General features: G+C 39.6%; 2 protein-coding genes across 2 annotated transcripts; both read right to left on the bottom strand.

Annotated features, from left to right (window-relative positions):
- Positions 1 to 1,882: 1,882 nt before the first annotated feature.
- On the bottom strand, positions 1,883 to 9,471 carry lamp5 (lysosome associated membrane protein 5). Its single transcript, XM_084738016.1, has 6 exons — positions 9,025 to 9,471; positions 8,225 to 8,403; positions 7,387 to 7,518; positions 6,811 to 6,907; positions 5,662 to 5,850; positions 1,883 to 3,006 (listed from the first exon to the last, which is right to left on the bottom strand). The coding sequence occupies exons 1-6, from the start codon at positions 9,080 to 9,082 to the stop codon at positions 2,831 to 2,833; spliced, it is 831 nt and encodes a 276-aa protein (XP_084594142.1). The 5' UTR covers positions 9,083 to 9,471; the 3' UTR covers positions 1,883 to 2,830.
- A 215-nt stretch (positions 9,472 to 9,686) lies between these two features.
- Positions 9,687 to 13,189, bottom strand: LOC146314149 (uncharacterized). The gene has a single exon (XM_084738015.1). The coding sequence runs from the start codon at positions 12,245 to 12,247 to the stop codon at positions 10,808 to 10,810; it is 1,440 nt and encodes a 479-aa protein (XP_084594141.1). The 5' UTR covers positions 12,248 to 13,189; the 3' UTR covers positions 9,687 to 10,807.
- Between the last annotated feature and the right edge of the window lie 3,465 nt (positions 13,190 to 16,654).

Here is a 16,654-nt window from a genome sequence, read left to right as displayed (position 1 = left end):
ATGGGGTTTGAGTGTTGCTTGTCTCAGGTGTGTGTTGGCGCAAAGCTTTGGCTACTTTGGTAAATAATCGAGTGGTTCAGGTTAAAAGTTAATATCTGGCTGTAACGTACCGCTAAAAGCTAGTTAGCATTAGCTCCGTTGCCCACTGATCTGCTGCCTCCGCCATTGTTTGTGTTGTCATGACATTATTGACATGATTACATACCTGTACATACGTGTACTTTATGCTGTTTTTTCGTGCCAAACGTGTAATAGTTGGTGGTGGAAAGTATATGTACGCGAAGTACTTTGCTTCAGTACTTCAGTTCTCTGCTACTTTATACTTTCAGTCCATTACGTTTCAGTAAAACACTGTACCTTTTACTCCATTACATTTATGTGTCAGCTCCAGTTACTCTACAGATTAAGACTTTGCTGCTAAACTATAGATTCAACCATCCAACAATTACTGATACTGGATTTATGGAGCAGATGCCTACATTAGGAAGGAACGTTGAAAAAATTTTTTGATAATCGATATACTTTATTTATAGGCTATACAATCCAAAATGACATCAGAACGTTGAAACAAACTTTCCCTGGTATTTTTTAATTAATTCTGATTATAAATAATTATAAATTAAATAACACAAATAGAACAACTTGAATTTAGAGAAATTATCAAATATACAAAAAAGCAGCCTATAAACTTTAACATTTAAGAAAAAACATTCTGAATTATGTTCTATAAAAATATTGGGTTGATAAGCTGACTGATATTGGTCTGGCTCTGTCCAGTGGTATACAGAGTAATACAGTGTGCTCCACCTCCACTTGCTGTAACATTAAAATGCTGTGTAGCATCAGTAATTATATTTCACTAACATGATTCATATCTCACTGAAAGGGGCATTCTGCCCAACACGTACTTACTTCGACACATGAATTATATTTTGCTGTAATTACTTTTGTACTTTAACTTAAATGAAATATTGAAGATATGACTTATGAGCAATAAGCACATGAGTGTTCAAATAGATGAAGGACAAATTTGGAAGGGTTGTAACATCTTAGAAGCCTCTATCACTGTAAATTAATAAACATTACAATATAATTCTCATTATATGGCACAGACTGGACTTTATCCTGCACGTGCTGAAATAATCTACAACAAAGGAAAGAAGGAAGGAAGATAAAAAATATTTAGTATTTTGATTTTACTATGTGGAAAACACTCAGCATGATTGAGTTTAAGTAGCAATGATACTTGACTCATGCTGCATAACAGCAGTCCTGAGAGTACTAACCAAAATATTATTTTTAAGAAAAAAACATATTTCATAGTGTTAAAACCACCTCCAGGCTCCCCTGATGCTGTGGTGGTTGGAGTAGTAGACAGGTTAACCTGTGCTTGATCTGATTTAACATTCAAATACGAGATCAGAAAAAGTTGAAATGTGTCTCAGATCTTGAGTTGACCCTTTTGTAACAAAAAGACCATTTCTTCAACAATGACATGGACAGTCTGAGAGAGAAACTGGATTAAGTGCTTTGACTTTGATGTCCTGTGACTGAGGATGATGAATGATGTCCACGCTGTTGAAACAAATAGGTGTAGCTGACACAAATGCTCTATTTATTTTCAATTAGACTTGTTCATATTGCGTTTCCTTCGAAGGCCCAGATCCTGACAACAAATCAATGCCTCATCCCTGCAGCCTCTCGTCTGACAGGAGCATCAGTCACCTTTTTACAGTCACTCTATTTCATTTGAACACTGTAGTCGTGTGTTTTTCATTTGAACAACGTATAGGAAAGAAAGTGTTATTGTTATTAGGTTTGAAAGATTGAAGCGAGAGAAACGTAGTGATGTGATGGATAATAGAAATAACTGGACAGCGTGTAGAGATGATTCCAGCAATTTATTTCAATGAACAGAACAATACTGCACAAAATTGCATCAGCAGAGGTTTATGCATAGACTTTGATTCTGAAAATATTATACACATATATTTTTTTTATTTGATAACCTCTCTGCATTTTCATAAACACTTTCATATGGCATTCTGATAAATTCTTCACTGTTTAGTAGAATTTTTGTCAGAAGTTTATTGATTTCTTGATTGGTTGAAGTTAAAGCAAAAACATTGCAACTCTGAATGCCACTGTACTGCACACACTACAAGACTTCCACTGTGAAACACTATGGCTGCATTCAAAAAATGAAAGAAAGAAGGACTCTCGACCAAAAAAGGGTATCAAGATTAGCAAATACAGAATCAACAATAGGTATTCAAATTAATTTAGCAGCAGTTTCAGAGAGAGAAAGAGAGGAGAGGACAAACTGTTGGCCGATGATAGCAGAAGCACTGACAATTTTCTTTCAAAGAGAAGTTGGAAAATGGCTGAAGTGATAAACCTGATCCCAGTGATGTTATGGGAGAAAATATGTAAACTGTAACCCCAAAATTGGTGGTTTTCAGATGTCAAACAGCCACCAATCTGAACAGAAATGATTATATTTTCATAAAAGCATATTTTTTTCTTTAAAATTCTAATTATTGTAATGCAGACTATGAATGTATGGCATTAAGATTCAATTCAGTAGCAGGGTAAATTAGATTTTGATGGATTTATCCTCCAACTACATCCATGCTAGGCCTCAGACTGTCCCATTACCTTCCAGCGGTTCCAGTGGGCCCACAGTACAGGCTGCACACATTTCTCTGATTCAGTCCATCTCATGACACTTTTCCTCTGCGGTGTTAGGCCTGGGACATTGAGGACACAAGTCTTTTATCAGGTTAGCTTTGGAGAGAGCTGAGGGGAGCCGCCACCGCGGTGCTGCTGACTACATGTTCTTGTACATGGAGCGGTCTCTGGGGAGCTGGGGCTGGCTTGCTGTCAGCTTCAGGTGGAAGTGGTAGATGGTGAGCGTGATGACGATGATGAGGGCCAGGATGAAGCCCAGAATGAGGGGGAGGGTCTCCTCCAGGCGCTCCCGCTGGTCCGTGATACACTTGTAGGCTGCAAGAATAAACGCAGTCAGTATGGTGAACTGAAAATGGCTGAAAAGGGCTTCAAAAAGCCTGAGATAGAGCACAAATTCTGTGTATGTGTATTGCTCTTTTTTAATGCCTTTCAGTGGAATAGTGTTGTGATGAAATGATCATATCATGTTATCATTATAAGTCTGTCTAAATTAGGTTGGCAAATACCAAATATTTATTATTGTTTAATCTGTACATTGTTTTCTTGATTCATACCTCATTCTGAAAAATGCAACTCATAATTGATACATTGATGTCTTCAAATTAATTGTTTTGTCTGACCAGGGGTCCAAAACCCAAATATATTGAGTTTTAGAGCTGCAAATAACAATTATTTTCATTATCAATTAATCTGCTTTTTTTTTTTTGCCATGATTAATCATTTCTATAAAATGTCAAAAAAATGCTCATTACAATTTCCAAGACTCCAAAGTGATGTCTTCAAATTGCTTCTTTTTACCAACCAGCAGTCCAAAACCCAGAGACTGATCATTTACTGTCATAAATGTCAAAGAAAAGGAGCAAATCTTTGCATTTAGGAAGCTGGAACTAGCAAATGTTTGACATTGTTGCTTGAAAAATTACTAAAATTGTTAATTTATTATGAAAATAGATGGTAACCAATTTGCTTTTGATAAACTAATCAGCTAATCATGCTCCTCTAGTGATAATTCAGTCTTTTTCTCTGAGTTTCAATTAAATCAATATTATATGATCATATCATGCTATTGTACAAAATTTCATCCTAGGCCTGCAGTTATCATTACTGTCAATATGCTGATCATTTACTAGATTGATAGATTAATTGTTCAATCTATAAAATGTCCAAAAATAGCCAAAAATGCAACAAAGCCCAAAGTGATTAACTTTGGGTGGTTTCTATCTGATCATGGGTCCAAAAGCAAAACTTTATATTGAGTTTACTTTTGTGAAGCATTGAATAAAGTAGAGCTACAATGATTAATCAATTACTGCCAGATTATTAAATTAATCCTCAACAATTTTTAGGATCAATTAATTGGTTTAAGTACATTTTTAAGAAACAAAGTCCAAATTGGTCTCCAGCTTCTTAAATGTGAATATGTTTTGGCTTCCTTACTCTTCTATGACAGTAAACAGAATATCTTAAGGTTGTGAGTAAAGCAAGACATTTGAGTGTCACCTTAAGCTCTGGGAAACACTGATTGACATTTTTCACAAGTTTCTGACATTGTCTAGACCAAACAACTATTAATAAAGAAAATAATCAACCGATTGATGTACTATGAAAATAATGGTTAGTTGGATCATTAAAATAAACCAGGATATATTCATGTTCAAGAAGTCGGAATCAGTGGATTTTGTGAATATTTGCTTAAATGACTGAAAAGATTAGCCAGATCAGTTATCAACATAGTTGCAAATTGATTTTCTTTCAGTTGACTTTTTAATGACTCAAGTTTAATTATTCCAGTTAAATTATTAAGTAAATTAATGATTTTTAAAGCTTTGTGTTACACATGTTAAGAGTGTTTTTCCTGACACGAGGTGCAGTGGAACACAGTTAATTTTGTATGGGATTTTCTTGGTCATCTTGTTGTCAATTGTGGTATGAGCCACACACTCATCATGTGGTGCCTTACAGGTTTAGTCAGGCAGAAGTTTAGGCTGATAGGGGAATGCGTTCCTTATGTATGGCGTACATAGCTGTGTGTGATGTGTGCATCTGTGAGTAGTAAGTGTGCAAAAAGTGGAGGTAGCATCTGTGAGTGAAGCAACTGTTCCTGATGTTTATATTCACTAAACTTGACACACTTGACGCAGATGCTTCTTCTCTCTTTCAGTTAGACAATATACAGATACAGTTTTTTTTCCTCCTCTGTGTGCAGTTAAAAGCATGTTAGCATCCACCCACAACTTTACATATGTGTGTGTCTGGAAGGGGATAAAGGGGACACCTAAGCCACAACATCCTGCATAGCATGTGTGTGTTTTTAAAGTTGAAGCTGTTTCTCCCTGTGGACAACAGTAATGCACACCAGGAGGGAAGCAGTGAAGCATAGCACAGCCTAGTTTACAGCAGCTCACAGCAAATGATTCTTCCAAGGTGATTGGCTCCAGAGGACGGCCAGGTACATTGAGGATGTCTATAAAAGCTGCATTGAGGGCACAGATATAACTGCACTCATAAAGTCCTAATGACCACCACCCCTTCTCTCTCTCTCTCTCTCTCTCTCTCTCTCTCTCTCTCTCTCTCTCTCTCTCTCTCTCTCTCTCTCTCTCTCTCTCTCTCTTTTTGCGTCTCTTTCATCTCTCTTGTATCTCCACCCTCTTACCCTGTCTCCCTCTCTGCAGCCCTATGTACTCCTCATACTGCAGCAATAACCCCCCAGAGTGTGTGTGTGTGTGTGTGTGTGTGTGTGTGTGTGTGTGTGTGTGTGTGTGTGTGTGTGTGTGTGTGTGTGAGTGTGTGTGAGAGAGAGAGAGAGAGAGAGAGTCAGAGAGGGAAGTAAAAGTTATAACACCCCCACCCCCAGGAGTTCTCACTAGGATCATCATCTGTTTTTTTCCTAATGCGTGACTAGAAAACAGTGGTAGTGTATGGAAAAAATGGAAAAAATAAACTTCTTGTTTGTGGTAGTGTTTCTCTTACGTTCGCTGAACATGAAGTCAGAGGCAATGTCGAAGGGCTGGATCTGGATGTCATACATGGACACGGTGACACCCTTCTGGTGGTCGCTTGAGATGAGGGTGAGGGTCTGCTGTGCTTGGCACACGTAGGAGCGGCCCGCAGGGGTCACCAGGGCCGACAGGCGGTGGGTGCTGGCAGTGTGCTTCCCAGCTGGAGAGGGAGAGGACATGTCATGAATGAATATGAAGTAAAGTATTCTGGATTTTGGTGGCTGGTAACTATTACAGGAAGGAAAAAAAACATCTGATATTGAAATATCAGCCAATATTGCAATGATTACTCAAATTTGCTTATTTTTTGACTTGCAATAGACTTGAATGTCAAATGATATCAAGTCACTGAAACAGTTACATTTCACTGGTGAGAAACACCAGTGAAACACAATGTACACAATGATAAAAAAATTTAAAAAACGTAGAAAAAAGTGTTTATGTATATAAAAATATATATAAAAATGATCAAATATAAATGAAATGCTGTCCTCAAAACAAATAAATATAAACAATCTGTATTGTTTTAGTGTGTGTGAGAGAGAGACAATTACAGTCATTGTAAATTCCACAATGTATGATGATTTTCAAGGTATAATTTAAGTGGATCCACTGACTAAAAAGAAAACCAGGAAACAAATCCTCCAAAAAAAAAAAAAAAAAAAAAAAAAAAAAAATGGAATAAAAACTTTTAAACATTTCCAGTTGACAATATAATTCTTAACTTGTAATATAATAACTTGTAATGTAATTTATGACATATGTTATATTGGAAGACTTCTGACACCAAATGCATTAATGTATCAGTTTTTTTTCTCATTTAATAGTAATAATGATGATGAGGATAATAATACATTTTGTATATTGATAGTTGTATTTTCCGTCCAAAAGGCCTATATCCTGTATATATACCAGGTCACTATCTAAAGTCTGCAATAATTCCAGTAATCGCTGTGAAATGCTTCATACACTGTGGGCGACAATCATAAATTCGTGCAGGAATCAACCCTCTGATTCCAGCTGAATGCAGATGTGAGAGGAGAGCAAATTGCGGGATGAAAATGTGCTGAGTAGCTGCAGTACTGTACACATGCGGGCTCGGCGGGCGGGAGAGACTCACGGTTGTATGCGTTGATGAACTGCGATGTCTCCGAGGTGTCGTAGACAAACTGGACCCTGCTAATTTTCCACACCTCAGTGCCCTTGTCACGGAACTCCTACAACACGCAGAGAGACACACAGACGTCAAACTGGGCTTTCCCCTACATTGAGGAAGCAGGACGGCTTTAAAAAAACAGTCCATTTACGCTCCTTTTACGTGTTGAAGATCTTGAACATATTCTGACAATAAGTAAAGAAAATAATTTCATTTTAACTAAAATATTTTCCTTTTATTCAGGACATGAGTACAATGTTGACATGATTATTGTCATGGCATTAAATTCTAGGGAAAACACCAAAAATTAGATTTGACATAAATTTGAACCCCCATACTGTATTTCCTTGTGTCAAATTACTCACATAAGACAATAAGATTCCAAGTGACTACATTTGTGAATATACCATATATTTGTATATTGTATTTAGCTGACGTATGGCAAATGGTGGACCTTTGATAACCCTCAGGAGATGATAGACTGTATGTATTATTCCATGTGTGATATTGCCGTCTCCAATGACACCTTTTCTCGCCCACCTTAGAGAAGTAGATGCGGAGGGTGTAGGCGTTGTTCTTCCAGGTGATGTGGATCTCTGACTCAGTGCTCCCACATTTCCCCTCGATTTCTGCACCACGGGGCAGAGTGAACGACGCCTGCTCGGTGATCAGCTGCAAAAACATACAACAAAAAAAGTTGACAGATTGGGAGAGATTACGCATTAGCATTTCCATTTTTACGCACGAACCTGTAGTGTATCCACATATCCAGAAAGCAGGTGGGATTATTGGAAGGAGTTATATAATAGAAACAAATAAAAGTCAACTTAATTAATGATTAAAACCTATGATCGAAAAATACTAATTTTCTTGATGATGGGTCTCATGGCGATATCAGCATTTTTACGCACGCAGTTGTAATGTAACCAGATGTCCACGAAATGGGTAGAATAATTTGAATGCGGTGTTTTTACCAGCAGAAACGAAGAAAAGTCAGTCTTATTCATGATAAAAAGCTTGATATCGAAAAATGTTTCCTTTGTTCTCCTTTTCTTAATGATGGGTCTAATGTGGTGTCAACAGTTTACGCACGACTACGCATGACAGCAGCACCTTCCAAATACACGTCTACTGTTTTTCAAATACGTTTTACTTATTAACAAAAGCAAAAACTATAAATTTATATAAAATCAATAAAAATAAAAGCAATATAAATATTTTGCATGTAAAATATTTCCCCAGTGTTGTTTCCACCATTACGCACAACTGATTCAATGCAAAGCCACATTTTCTGCAGCTTCAATGCTTAAAACAGCTTCATTTTATTTAATTTTTTTAAGTATCCACATGTATTAAAATGCACGGGGGGATTCCTTACGTCGATCCCATTGAGAGCGAGCACGTCATATGGCACGAGAAATTTCACGGCAAACTCCACCATCAGACACGTCGTGCCGTTCTCCCGCACCGCGAAGATTGCTTTATCCGGATTGTTGGACAGACCGGACAGGTTCTCCCCCTCCTGTTCCGCCAGCACCACAGACAGCGCCAGCACACCTGAACACACAGTAGAACAGACGATTATATAGGTTTCAGGGGGTTGGCACGCACGCACACACACGTACACACACGTACACACACACACACACACACACACACACACACACACACACACACACACACACCAGAACATGCAGAATCAGCAGAAACAGCGGTGTAATTGTCTCCTTAGAGTTTACATCTTTAGATCACTGGCGTTTTGTATCACCTTTCCTCTTGGCAAAGTCAGAATCAGGTTGAAACACCGGAGAGTGAAATCTGCAGTATCAGGGGAGCAACAGCACGCTACTGGCTGCAGTCTGAGCAACGTCAGAAAGTGACCACCTGCAACTCTGAGCACGTCTGCAATACTTGTGTATTCATGTCAGGACGAAATAACAGGTGATATGTAAGAAAATATATACTCTGTCGTGATTAACGTGCGTACACATGTCTGCACGCACGCACATGTCTGCACGCACGCGCGCGCACACACACACACACACACACACACACACACACACACACACACACACACACACACACACACATTCACTGCAGTGAGGAGTCACGACAACAGCACACACACACATGCTCACACACACACACAAAAAAAAACACGTACACACACTCGCTTACCAAACACAGCGAGCAGAAGTCGGGCGCTCTCCGTGGTGCTGAAACGTAGTCGTCCCATTGCTCCCAGCTTCCCCAGCGTTGAAACAAGGGGGCTAACTGACTGGGCAGCCTGTGCTGAACCCACTGGAAAGAAAGAGAGACTGAGAGGGGAGGCGGGAGAGAAAGAAGGGAGGAAGGAGAGAGAGAGAGAGAGAGAGGAGGGATGCCTCTACTCAGTTGCTCAGAAGTCACGCTCAGATCATCGTGAATGCAGCAAAAAAAAAATTCTCCAGGTTAGACGTGAGCTTCGGTGTGCGGTGCGGAAGCTCCGAGAAGTTGTCTGTCCAAACCGAGTTCCCTCCGCAAGGTAGACAGGTTTTAACCCAGAGACAGCTGCAGAACCGAGCCCCTTTTGCGCATTATTAACGTCAGGAGTAATGGTTCTTCCTGAAAGAAAAAACTCTTTTGTCTCTTTGTAATACAAAGACTCGACGTGCAGTGTGTTATTCCCGCAATGCTGTAGTCTCCACCATCATCTCTGTAGTAGCAGCAGCAGCTGTAGGTTGGGCTGAAGTGATGTATGTCTGGAGGGAAACGCCGACAACACCCCCTCACTCCCTCTCCTCCCCTCTCCTCTCCCAAATTCCACTTCTGCAAGGTTGTAGCTGAGAGTTTGTGAGCTGCAAAAATCACCTCATCTTTAAAATCCTCTTTTTAAATTTATTTTTGGAAGGATCTAGAATTTTTTTTTCCTTTCTTCTTTACTTACTTACTTTACCACGTGTCTTTTTGGTAACACAGGGAGATATTTATTGAGATCGTTTGTGTATTGTTTAAAATAAAAAATCGTGATCTTAAGACTGTTTACCCACACATAAATAGCGTTTAAGATCAGACTAAAGACAATAGAGCGCTTATAGAAATAATGGGCAGAATTAAAGCAAAGCCTGAATAATTATATCCTAATAATTTCTTACTGTGGCTGCATGTGTTCACATATAAAACAAATCGTTAAATTAGGGAACAATAATGACAGGCAAAATGACAAACTGACACTTTTTGAAAATCTTACTGTCAGTAATACTCACGATAATGGTATCTTTCTCTCACACAGTCATCCAACACGGGACAGCGTGTTCATTTCAGAGGGTAAGATTTTATTCACACTTATCAACCATTAGACAAAAATTAAAGATCAGACCACTGATATGCTGAAAAATACAGAGACGTATGACAGATTGAAGCACAACAAAAGATGATACTGAGTGTTAGATAAATTATAATTTATTGCACATGACCCATCCACCTTCGGTGTAACCCCCACCCACTCCAAAAGGAGTGGCAAAAGCTGTTGAACACCAGAGTAACCATAGAAACTGAAACTAGAAGTTAGAGAATGCGTTTCAGTCTGGAGCTGCAGTATCCAAGTGGCAAATGAGGGGTTTTACGCACGACGTTTACGCAAAGAACTTTGAAATTCTGTTGACGTAGTTAAAAGCTTTAAGGTTCCTTTTTTACTCACTCTACCCTTTGGTCCACCGTCTGGATGTAAAATAGAAACTTTTACGGGGCGGATGAATTCCAGAACAATAGACATGGACACTGTTGGATGTTCCGATCACATGTAAGGAAAAGCATTTAAGTTTCAAAGGTCAGTGAAGATCACCAGACGCATTTTGGAGAGGAATTTAGAAAATGGGCGTAATGAGACTCTGCGTGATGTATCTAGATCTAAAAGTAACGCGATAGTCTTCAGATTAGCGGCGGAAGTACAAACACCTTTACGCATGACGCACGGTGGTATCTACGAATTTGGCACTCGAAAATGAAAGTCAAACTCGCACTTGACGGAGCTGATGCTGTCGATGCTGGGTTTACTGCCCACCTGCACATGCTTTATGCTCTGAGGAAAAGTTTCTGATCGCGGCATCCGCCCTGGACTCAACACCGGATCATTCTCCAACTCCTTCACGTCCTTTTTAAACTCCGGGCTGGTGAATCTGCGCAAGAGTTTGTTGCTCAACGCGGAGAAGGACGTGGGTGAAGCAGCGGCAGCTGATGCTGTAAACTGAAAAGGTTCTGTCTTGCAAGGAGACGTGTCGCGTCCCCTCACGGTTCTGGGTTTACGCAGGGGTACCAAAGTGCGCTCCGGGGGCGTGGGGTTGAGAATGCTGGTCGGCAGACTACATCTTTTCTGATAGTAGTTGTCGTGAAATCTGCGTAAACTGAAGTCTGACATTTTAGATTTTACTGACGCGGGTTCAGTCTCACTTCTGTTTGTCAGAATTGGAGTGAGCAAGACGCCCAGCGCAGAAGGCGCGCTGGGTTTGGGGCTGTTTCTGCAGGGCCGGGGTGAGAAGAAGACAGATTTTTGAGACTCACATCTGTGTGTAAGAGGGGGGAGGTGATCATCGGAGGAGGCCAGACTGTCCCCAGGCTTAGGATGCTTTATAGAGTTGGGAGAATTGTCGGAGGTCCATGGAGAGGGTTTAGGGGTTAGGACTCCGGAGATCAGCTCCTGTGGCAATGGGGAGCCGTCATTCTCTCCGTCAAACTCCTCTATGGAGTCCATCGATGGCAGCCGACTCTGTTTTATCCGCGGCCTTGGCTGACAATTTTGAACCATCTGACGATCTGAAGTCTTCTCAAACTTGTCATTTGCATCGTCGTCACTTTCCAAACTAAGTCGCGGTTGCGCATTTCCTCCTCGGCTCTTCTTGGAGCTGTTAGTTAGCGCAAAGATGCACTTTGTGTGACCCAGAAACTTCGCCACTTCCACCGCAGAGTTGCCCACTTTATTCTGCCTGTCTATCTGCAGACCCAGCCTCTTGAAAGCTCTCACCAAGAACTCGACCACATGGGAGTGACCTGCCACAGCTGCGTACATAAGCGCAGTGTTCCCCCAGGCGTCCAGTATCTCCGGGTCTGCGTTGTTTCGGACCAGGATCTTCACGGCGTCCAGGTGTCCTCTCTCACAGGCATAACTGAGCGCAGTGCGCCCGTTCCCGTCCTGACAGTTCACATTGGCTCCTCTCTGCAGCAGCAGCTCCACAAACTTACAGCGAGTCTGACCTTCAGGCAGCAGGACAGATGAAATGAGGGGGGTCTGTGCGCCCTCGGTCCTGGAGTCCACGATCTCCCCATCCAGCGCGTCGAGGACGAACCTGGCCAGGTGGACTTTATCCTGGGACATGGCCTCCAGGAGGATCTTAGTGCCTGTTCCCTTCCCCTGATCCTTCAGCATGACTCTGAAACGGATCCAGAACTCATGTGAAAAATCTTTCTACAACATGGAGCAGCGTCTCCCTAAGACTAATACTGACAAAACAAACTCATCAGCTGTTATATAGTGGAGGGGGAAGCCGCTGAGTTGCCGGGCAACGCAAACATAATTACGGCGCTCTGTTCGTCTTTCTAATGGAAATACTTCACTTATAATAACAATTAAGAGCTCCACTGCCGGAGCCGCTTGTGTTCAGGAGTGGATCTGTGATATGAATTCATCCACTTGTTGATTGTGATCAGACAGCGGTGGACATTGTTTGGGAAATTAAGTGCGGGGTGCTGTATGTACGAACGCGCTGAAGGCTCAGAGTGACCCCACCTGAGACATGTTCAATAGACACTGATCAGATCTCAGCAGAAACACACTGACAGGATGAACAGCCTGTATTGATGGCATCAGAATAACGTTTTAATTAGTAAAAGAAAAGCTACTTTTTAAAAGAAATATCAGGTGTGCTGCTGTGAAAGTACACAAAGCGCTTTTAACATTTTATTTAAAGGGACAGTTCACCTCCAAAACAAAAATACAGATTTTTGCTCTGGCCCGTCATGTTTTTTATAAATCTAGATTGTTTTTGTCTGAGTTGCTGAGCTGTGGAGATGTTGGCTGCATACATATCTGTCTTGTCATATGAATATAATGGAATTAGATTGCACATGGCATGTGGTGCTCAAAATGCCCCCAAAAGTTCTGTTTAGCTATGTCTCTTGGGAACACTTTCTTTTCCCATTGAAAAAAAAATTAGCTCCTACATGAAATTGCGTGTTGCTGTGATATGTCATTGTCGCATCTAGGGGTGTTAGAATTTAAACATTAAATTGAAAAAAATATCGAGATGCGCTTTCACTTTCAATAATCAAAATCAAAGGCAGAATCTGTGATGTTCCCAGTATGTATTTTTTTCCCCTCTCCACCATGCATCCAGCATGTGCCCAAAGAAGAAAAACAACACTTCAAAGATGATAACATATAGATCTTTTTAAAGAAAAATGTTAAAATGTAAATGGCAGTTGTCAGTGCATAAAACAAATGATCTGTTAGTCTTTGCAAATCAAGTCTCTATAGTCTAACAATGCCATCGGTGCTAAAAATGTTTAAAAAAAAAAATTAAAATCAAACTGTGACCTTACAATCAAAAGTCAAACCAAATTGTGGATTTGGAGAATTGTGACACCCCTAGTTGTGGCCATATTGGACCAGGTGAGACTGGCTTGTAAATAAATTCATGTACACAAGGATCTGCATTTTTCCTGGATAAAAAGCATACGTTTTTTCTCAACTGATTTCAGTGAGTTGTTTCAAGGGATTATGATAAATGTGGAGTGCATAAAAGTTTTTTTTAACTTTTGTAAATCATGAACCCTTGAATACAAAAATGACTAATTGAAAGTGGTTGACATATGAGACATTGCTGTTCAGTTTTTCAGATGTACTTATTTAAGCTTTGAACATCATAAGCTGAGTAACATCTAGTTCCATTACATTGGAGAGAAGGCAGACATCTCTATGGCCGATCTCTCCAAAGCTCTGCAACTCACACCAAAACAATCTAGATGGATGAGGGAGGCCTGTGCGCCCTCCGTCTTGGAGTCCACAATCTCCAGCGCATGGCATGACCTCCATTCCTGTTGCCTTCCCTTGTGCCCCCTTACCTCTCCCATCAAATGAACAGACAGACAAGTCAAACAAACATTATGCTCAAAAACAAAAATGAGCCACATGGTTATGTCCCATTTTACACCTGGATTTATTGGTACACATACTATAAAACAGTATTAAAGGAGCTGGATAACAACAGTATTTTCATTGCTTTAAGTTCAACAATACAATATAAATACAAAAACACGCACAGAATGGTTTGTTGACAAGCTACAGTTCAAATAGAAAACAGAGGAGATACAGTAGAAACTGAGGAAATCAAATTGGTGATGTTGCTCTGCAAAAATAATCTGCTTTTCTTGTTTTTTTGTTGACAAACTAGAGAGCCAAAGGTTACATGTAATCACACAACAGAAACAACAACTAGTGCAAAAAAGCCTCTAACAAACATAATAATCTTAAACTACACATTATATCTAATATATATAATATATATATTCATTTATTTATATATATCTTCATATAAATAACCCCTTAATTTGGCATTTTATCATTCATAAAATAATTTTAACTTCCTAACAGACACTGAGTGGCACATTTGAAAGCGATGGAGTAAATTTAAAAGCACTTTTACTCGTTTTATCTCTGCACTAGATATGTGGTGAGAGCTTTATACTGTGTTGTGTGGTGCAGTAAGGGCAGACCGGAAAACAAACAAAAAGAAACAAACAAGAAAAAAACAGTGGTTGATAAATGTCTTTCCCCCAACAGACCCACTCTATCCCCTGAGCCCTTGTATGACAGAGGACAATTGGTCAAAAAGTAAATTAAACTACATACATTCCAGTATATACAAAAACATCCCATCTACCCTTTAATGTGAGTTACAGCAGAATAAAACAACAGAAAAAAAACTTTAAAAAGGCCAAAACACCCAGAGGTGCTTTTATCCCCATGTTTTAATGTGTTTTCATGTCATCATTATGACTTTTTGTCATTTTGGTCAATCTTTGTTAGTGCTGTGCCATGCAGTGGTAATGCCTGGCATGATCATATGTGCACAAATACTACAGTACCCACAGGATTACTTCATAAAAGTACTTTCAAGTCACATTTATTTCTCTGCAGTGGCCTTTTTGTCCAGCAGTGTCACCAAATCTGCGTACAATAGTGTTTTCTCAAGCCATCTGTTGTTCCGTGAACATTTTGTAACATTTAAGGGGAACCAGCCTTGTGTGAAATCCCTGGTGTGGACAGTGTGTGTGGCAGCCATGTCACAGGCTTTGTTACAAATCTGTTATAATTCTTCTCCCCTGACCAAGAGGCCAGCAGGGAAATGATGAGGATTACAAGCTGAGGTTGCTAATGTGCAGTCAAGAAGCTATTAAGGGAGCACTTCACTTCAACAACTCCTTAATGAGTGGGAGACTGACAAGACGAGGTGGCTTTGACTTCTGTCTGCCAGAGTTCTTGTCTGATGGTGACGGGCCTCTCAGTAAAAACAATGTATTACAGCAAAATGAATGTGCTGCCGAGACTGGATTCATTTTGTTACCAGTGTTATTACAGATTTGGCACAATTTTCACAAGATTTTCAAGTGCAAAACTCTTTAATGTAAAGGATCTTTGATCTACTAGTACTGTTATTAAATCATCATATTTTAAATTAGGTCTTGTACAAACTTATGTCATTACCTTGGTTTGTAATGAGGCAAATCAAATTTTGGGAACTGTTACTGTCCTGATTGATTTTCTGTATTTTGTGCACCTTAAACTTAGAGGGAATCATGTGTTTGGTAATCCTTTTTTGCATAGTAAACATGATTTTGAGCCCAAATTTAGGAGTATAAAATGTTGAGTTTTGCTGGTGTCACCTTGTGATGATTGCGATAAACTGTGCTTCAGTTTTAACTAAAGTGATAATTCCAGTTATGTGATGTGGATTTATATGGGATACTTGTTGATAGCCAGTATATCACCTACAGTGGATGGTGGTTGAAGTGCCCCCAGTTTGGAGAAGCAGAGTATCAGCACCAAAGCTAAGCAATGTCCTGCTTTGGGCAGGGTCAACAGCAAACCGTGTTTTATCTTACAGAAGGTCCACCTTTAAAAAAAAAAATGAATAAAATAAATAAGCAGTGTACCTCTTTACTTTGCTGTCAGACAGCCTTTTCTGACAGGAAACTGCTGTTATACAAGCCAAGCATCACTCTCTCACACTCAACCAGACTCCTTTTATAAAAATGTCATTTTTTCATTCATTTACGTGACTCAAGGCCATGATCTCATGGTATGAAGCACAAATGTACAATACAAATAGGACAATGGTAGCATATAGCATGGCTGGAATACAACACATTATTTAAACAAAGGAAGAACTGTTCAAAAAAGCACCTTGTTTACAAATAAAGTTTGGCTTATCTAATTGTAATTTAAAAAACAATTTAAACAAACTGGCTGTTTAAACAATACTTTGGCAAATACTTTTCTCTATAGCTTATTATTCCTGCATTCTTACATTCAAACAAAGTATGATACTCGTCACACAGACGATTGTCATTACAAGGATTGCATATCCCCTCTCATCGTCCAGCCCTTAATATCTTCCAGTGACCTTAAGAATTCTGGTGTTGTTCACTCTGAAATTACAGGTAGCCTGCCTGTACTTTTGGTTTTCATACTTACTTAAATACTTTCAATAGACATTTTTCCAGCTTTATCTGCTGTTTAAATTCTCCATAGATATAATATGATGTCATACTTACC

Source organism: Lutjanus erythropterus, chromosome 15, assembly GCF_056507025.1.
Source record: "Lutjanus erythropterus isolate fLutEry1 chromosome 15, fLutEry1.hap2, whole genome shotgun sequence".
Taxonomy (NCBI): domain Eukaryota; kingdom Metazoa; phylum Chordata; class Actinopteri; order Lutjaniformes; family Lutjanidae; genus Lutjanus; species Lutjanus erythropterus.
This window is presented reverse-complemented; position numbering and strand designations above follow the sequence as displayed.

Coding starts and splice junctions, on each gene's coding strand:
- lamp5 (XM_084738016.1), bottom strand. CDS start 9,082: ATGGGACGACTACGTTTCAGCACCACGGAGAGCGCCCGACTTCTGCTC. Junction 8,404..9,024: donor ACTTCTGCTCGCTGTGTTTG/GTAAGCGAGTGT, acceptor CTGTGTGTTCAG/GTGTGCTGGCGCTGTCTGTG. Junction 5,851..6,810: donor GTTCATCAACGCATACAACC/GTGAGTCTCTCC, acceptor CTCCCTCTCCAG/CTGGGAAGCACACTGCCAGC.
- LOC146314149 (XM_084738015.1), bottom strand. CDS start 12,247: ATGCTGAAGGATCAGGGGAAGGGAACAGGCACTAAGATCCTCCTGGAG.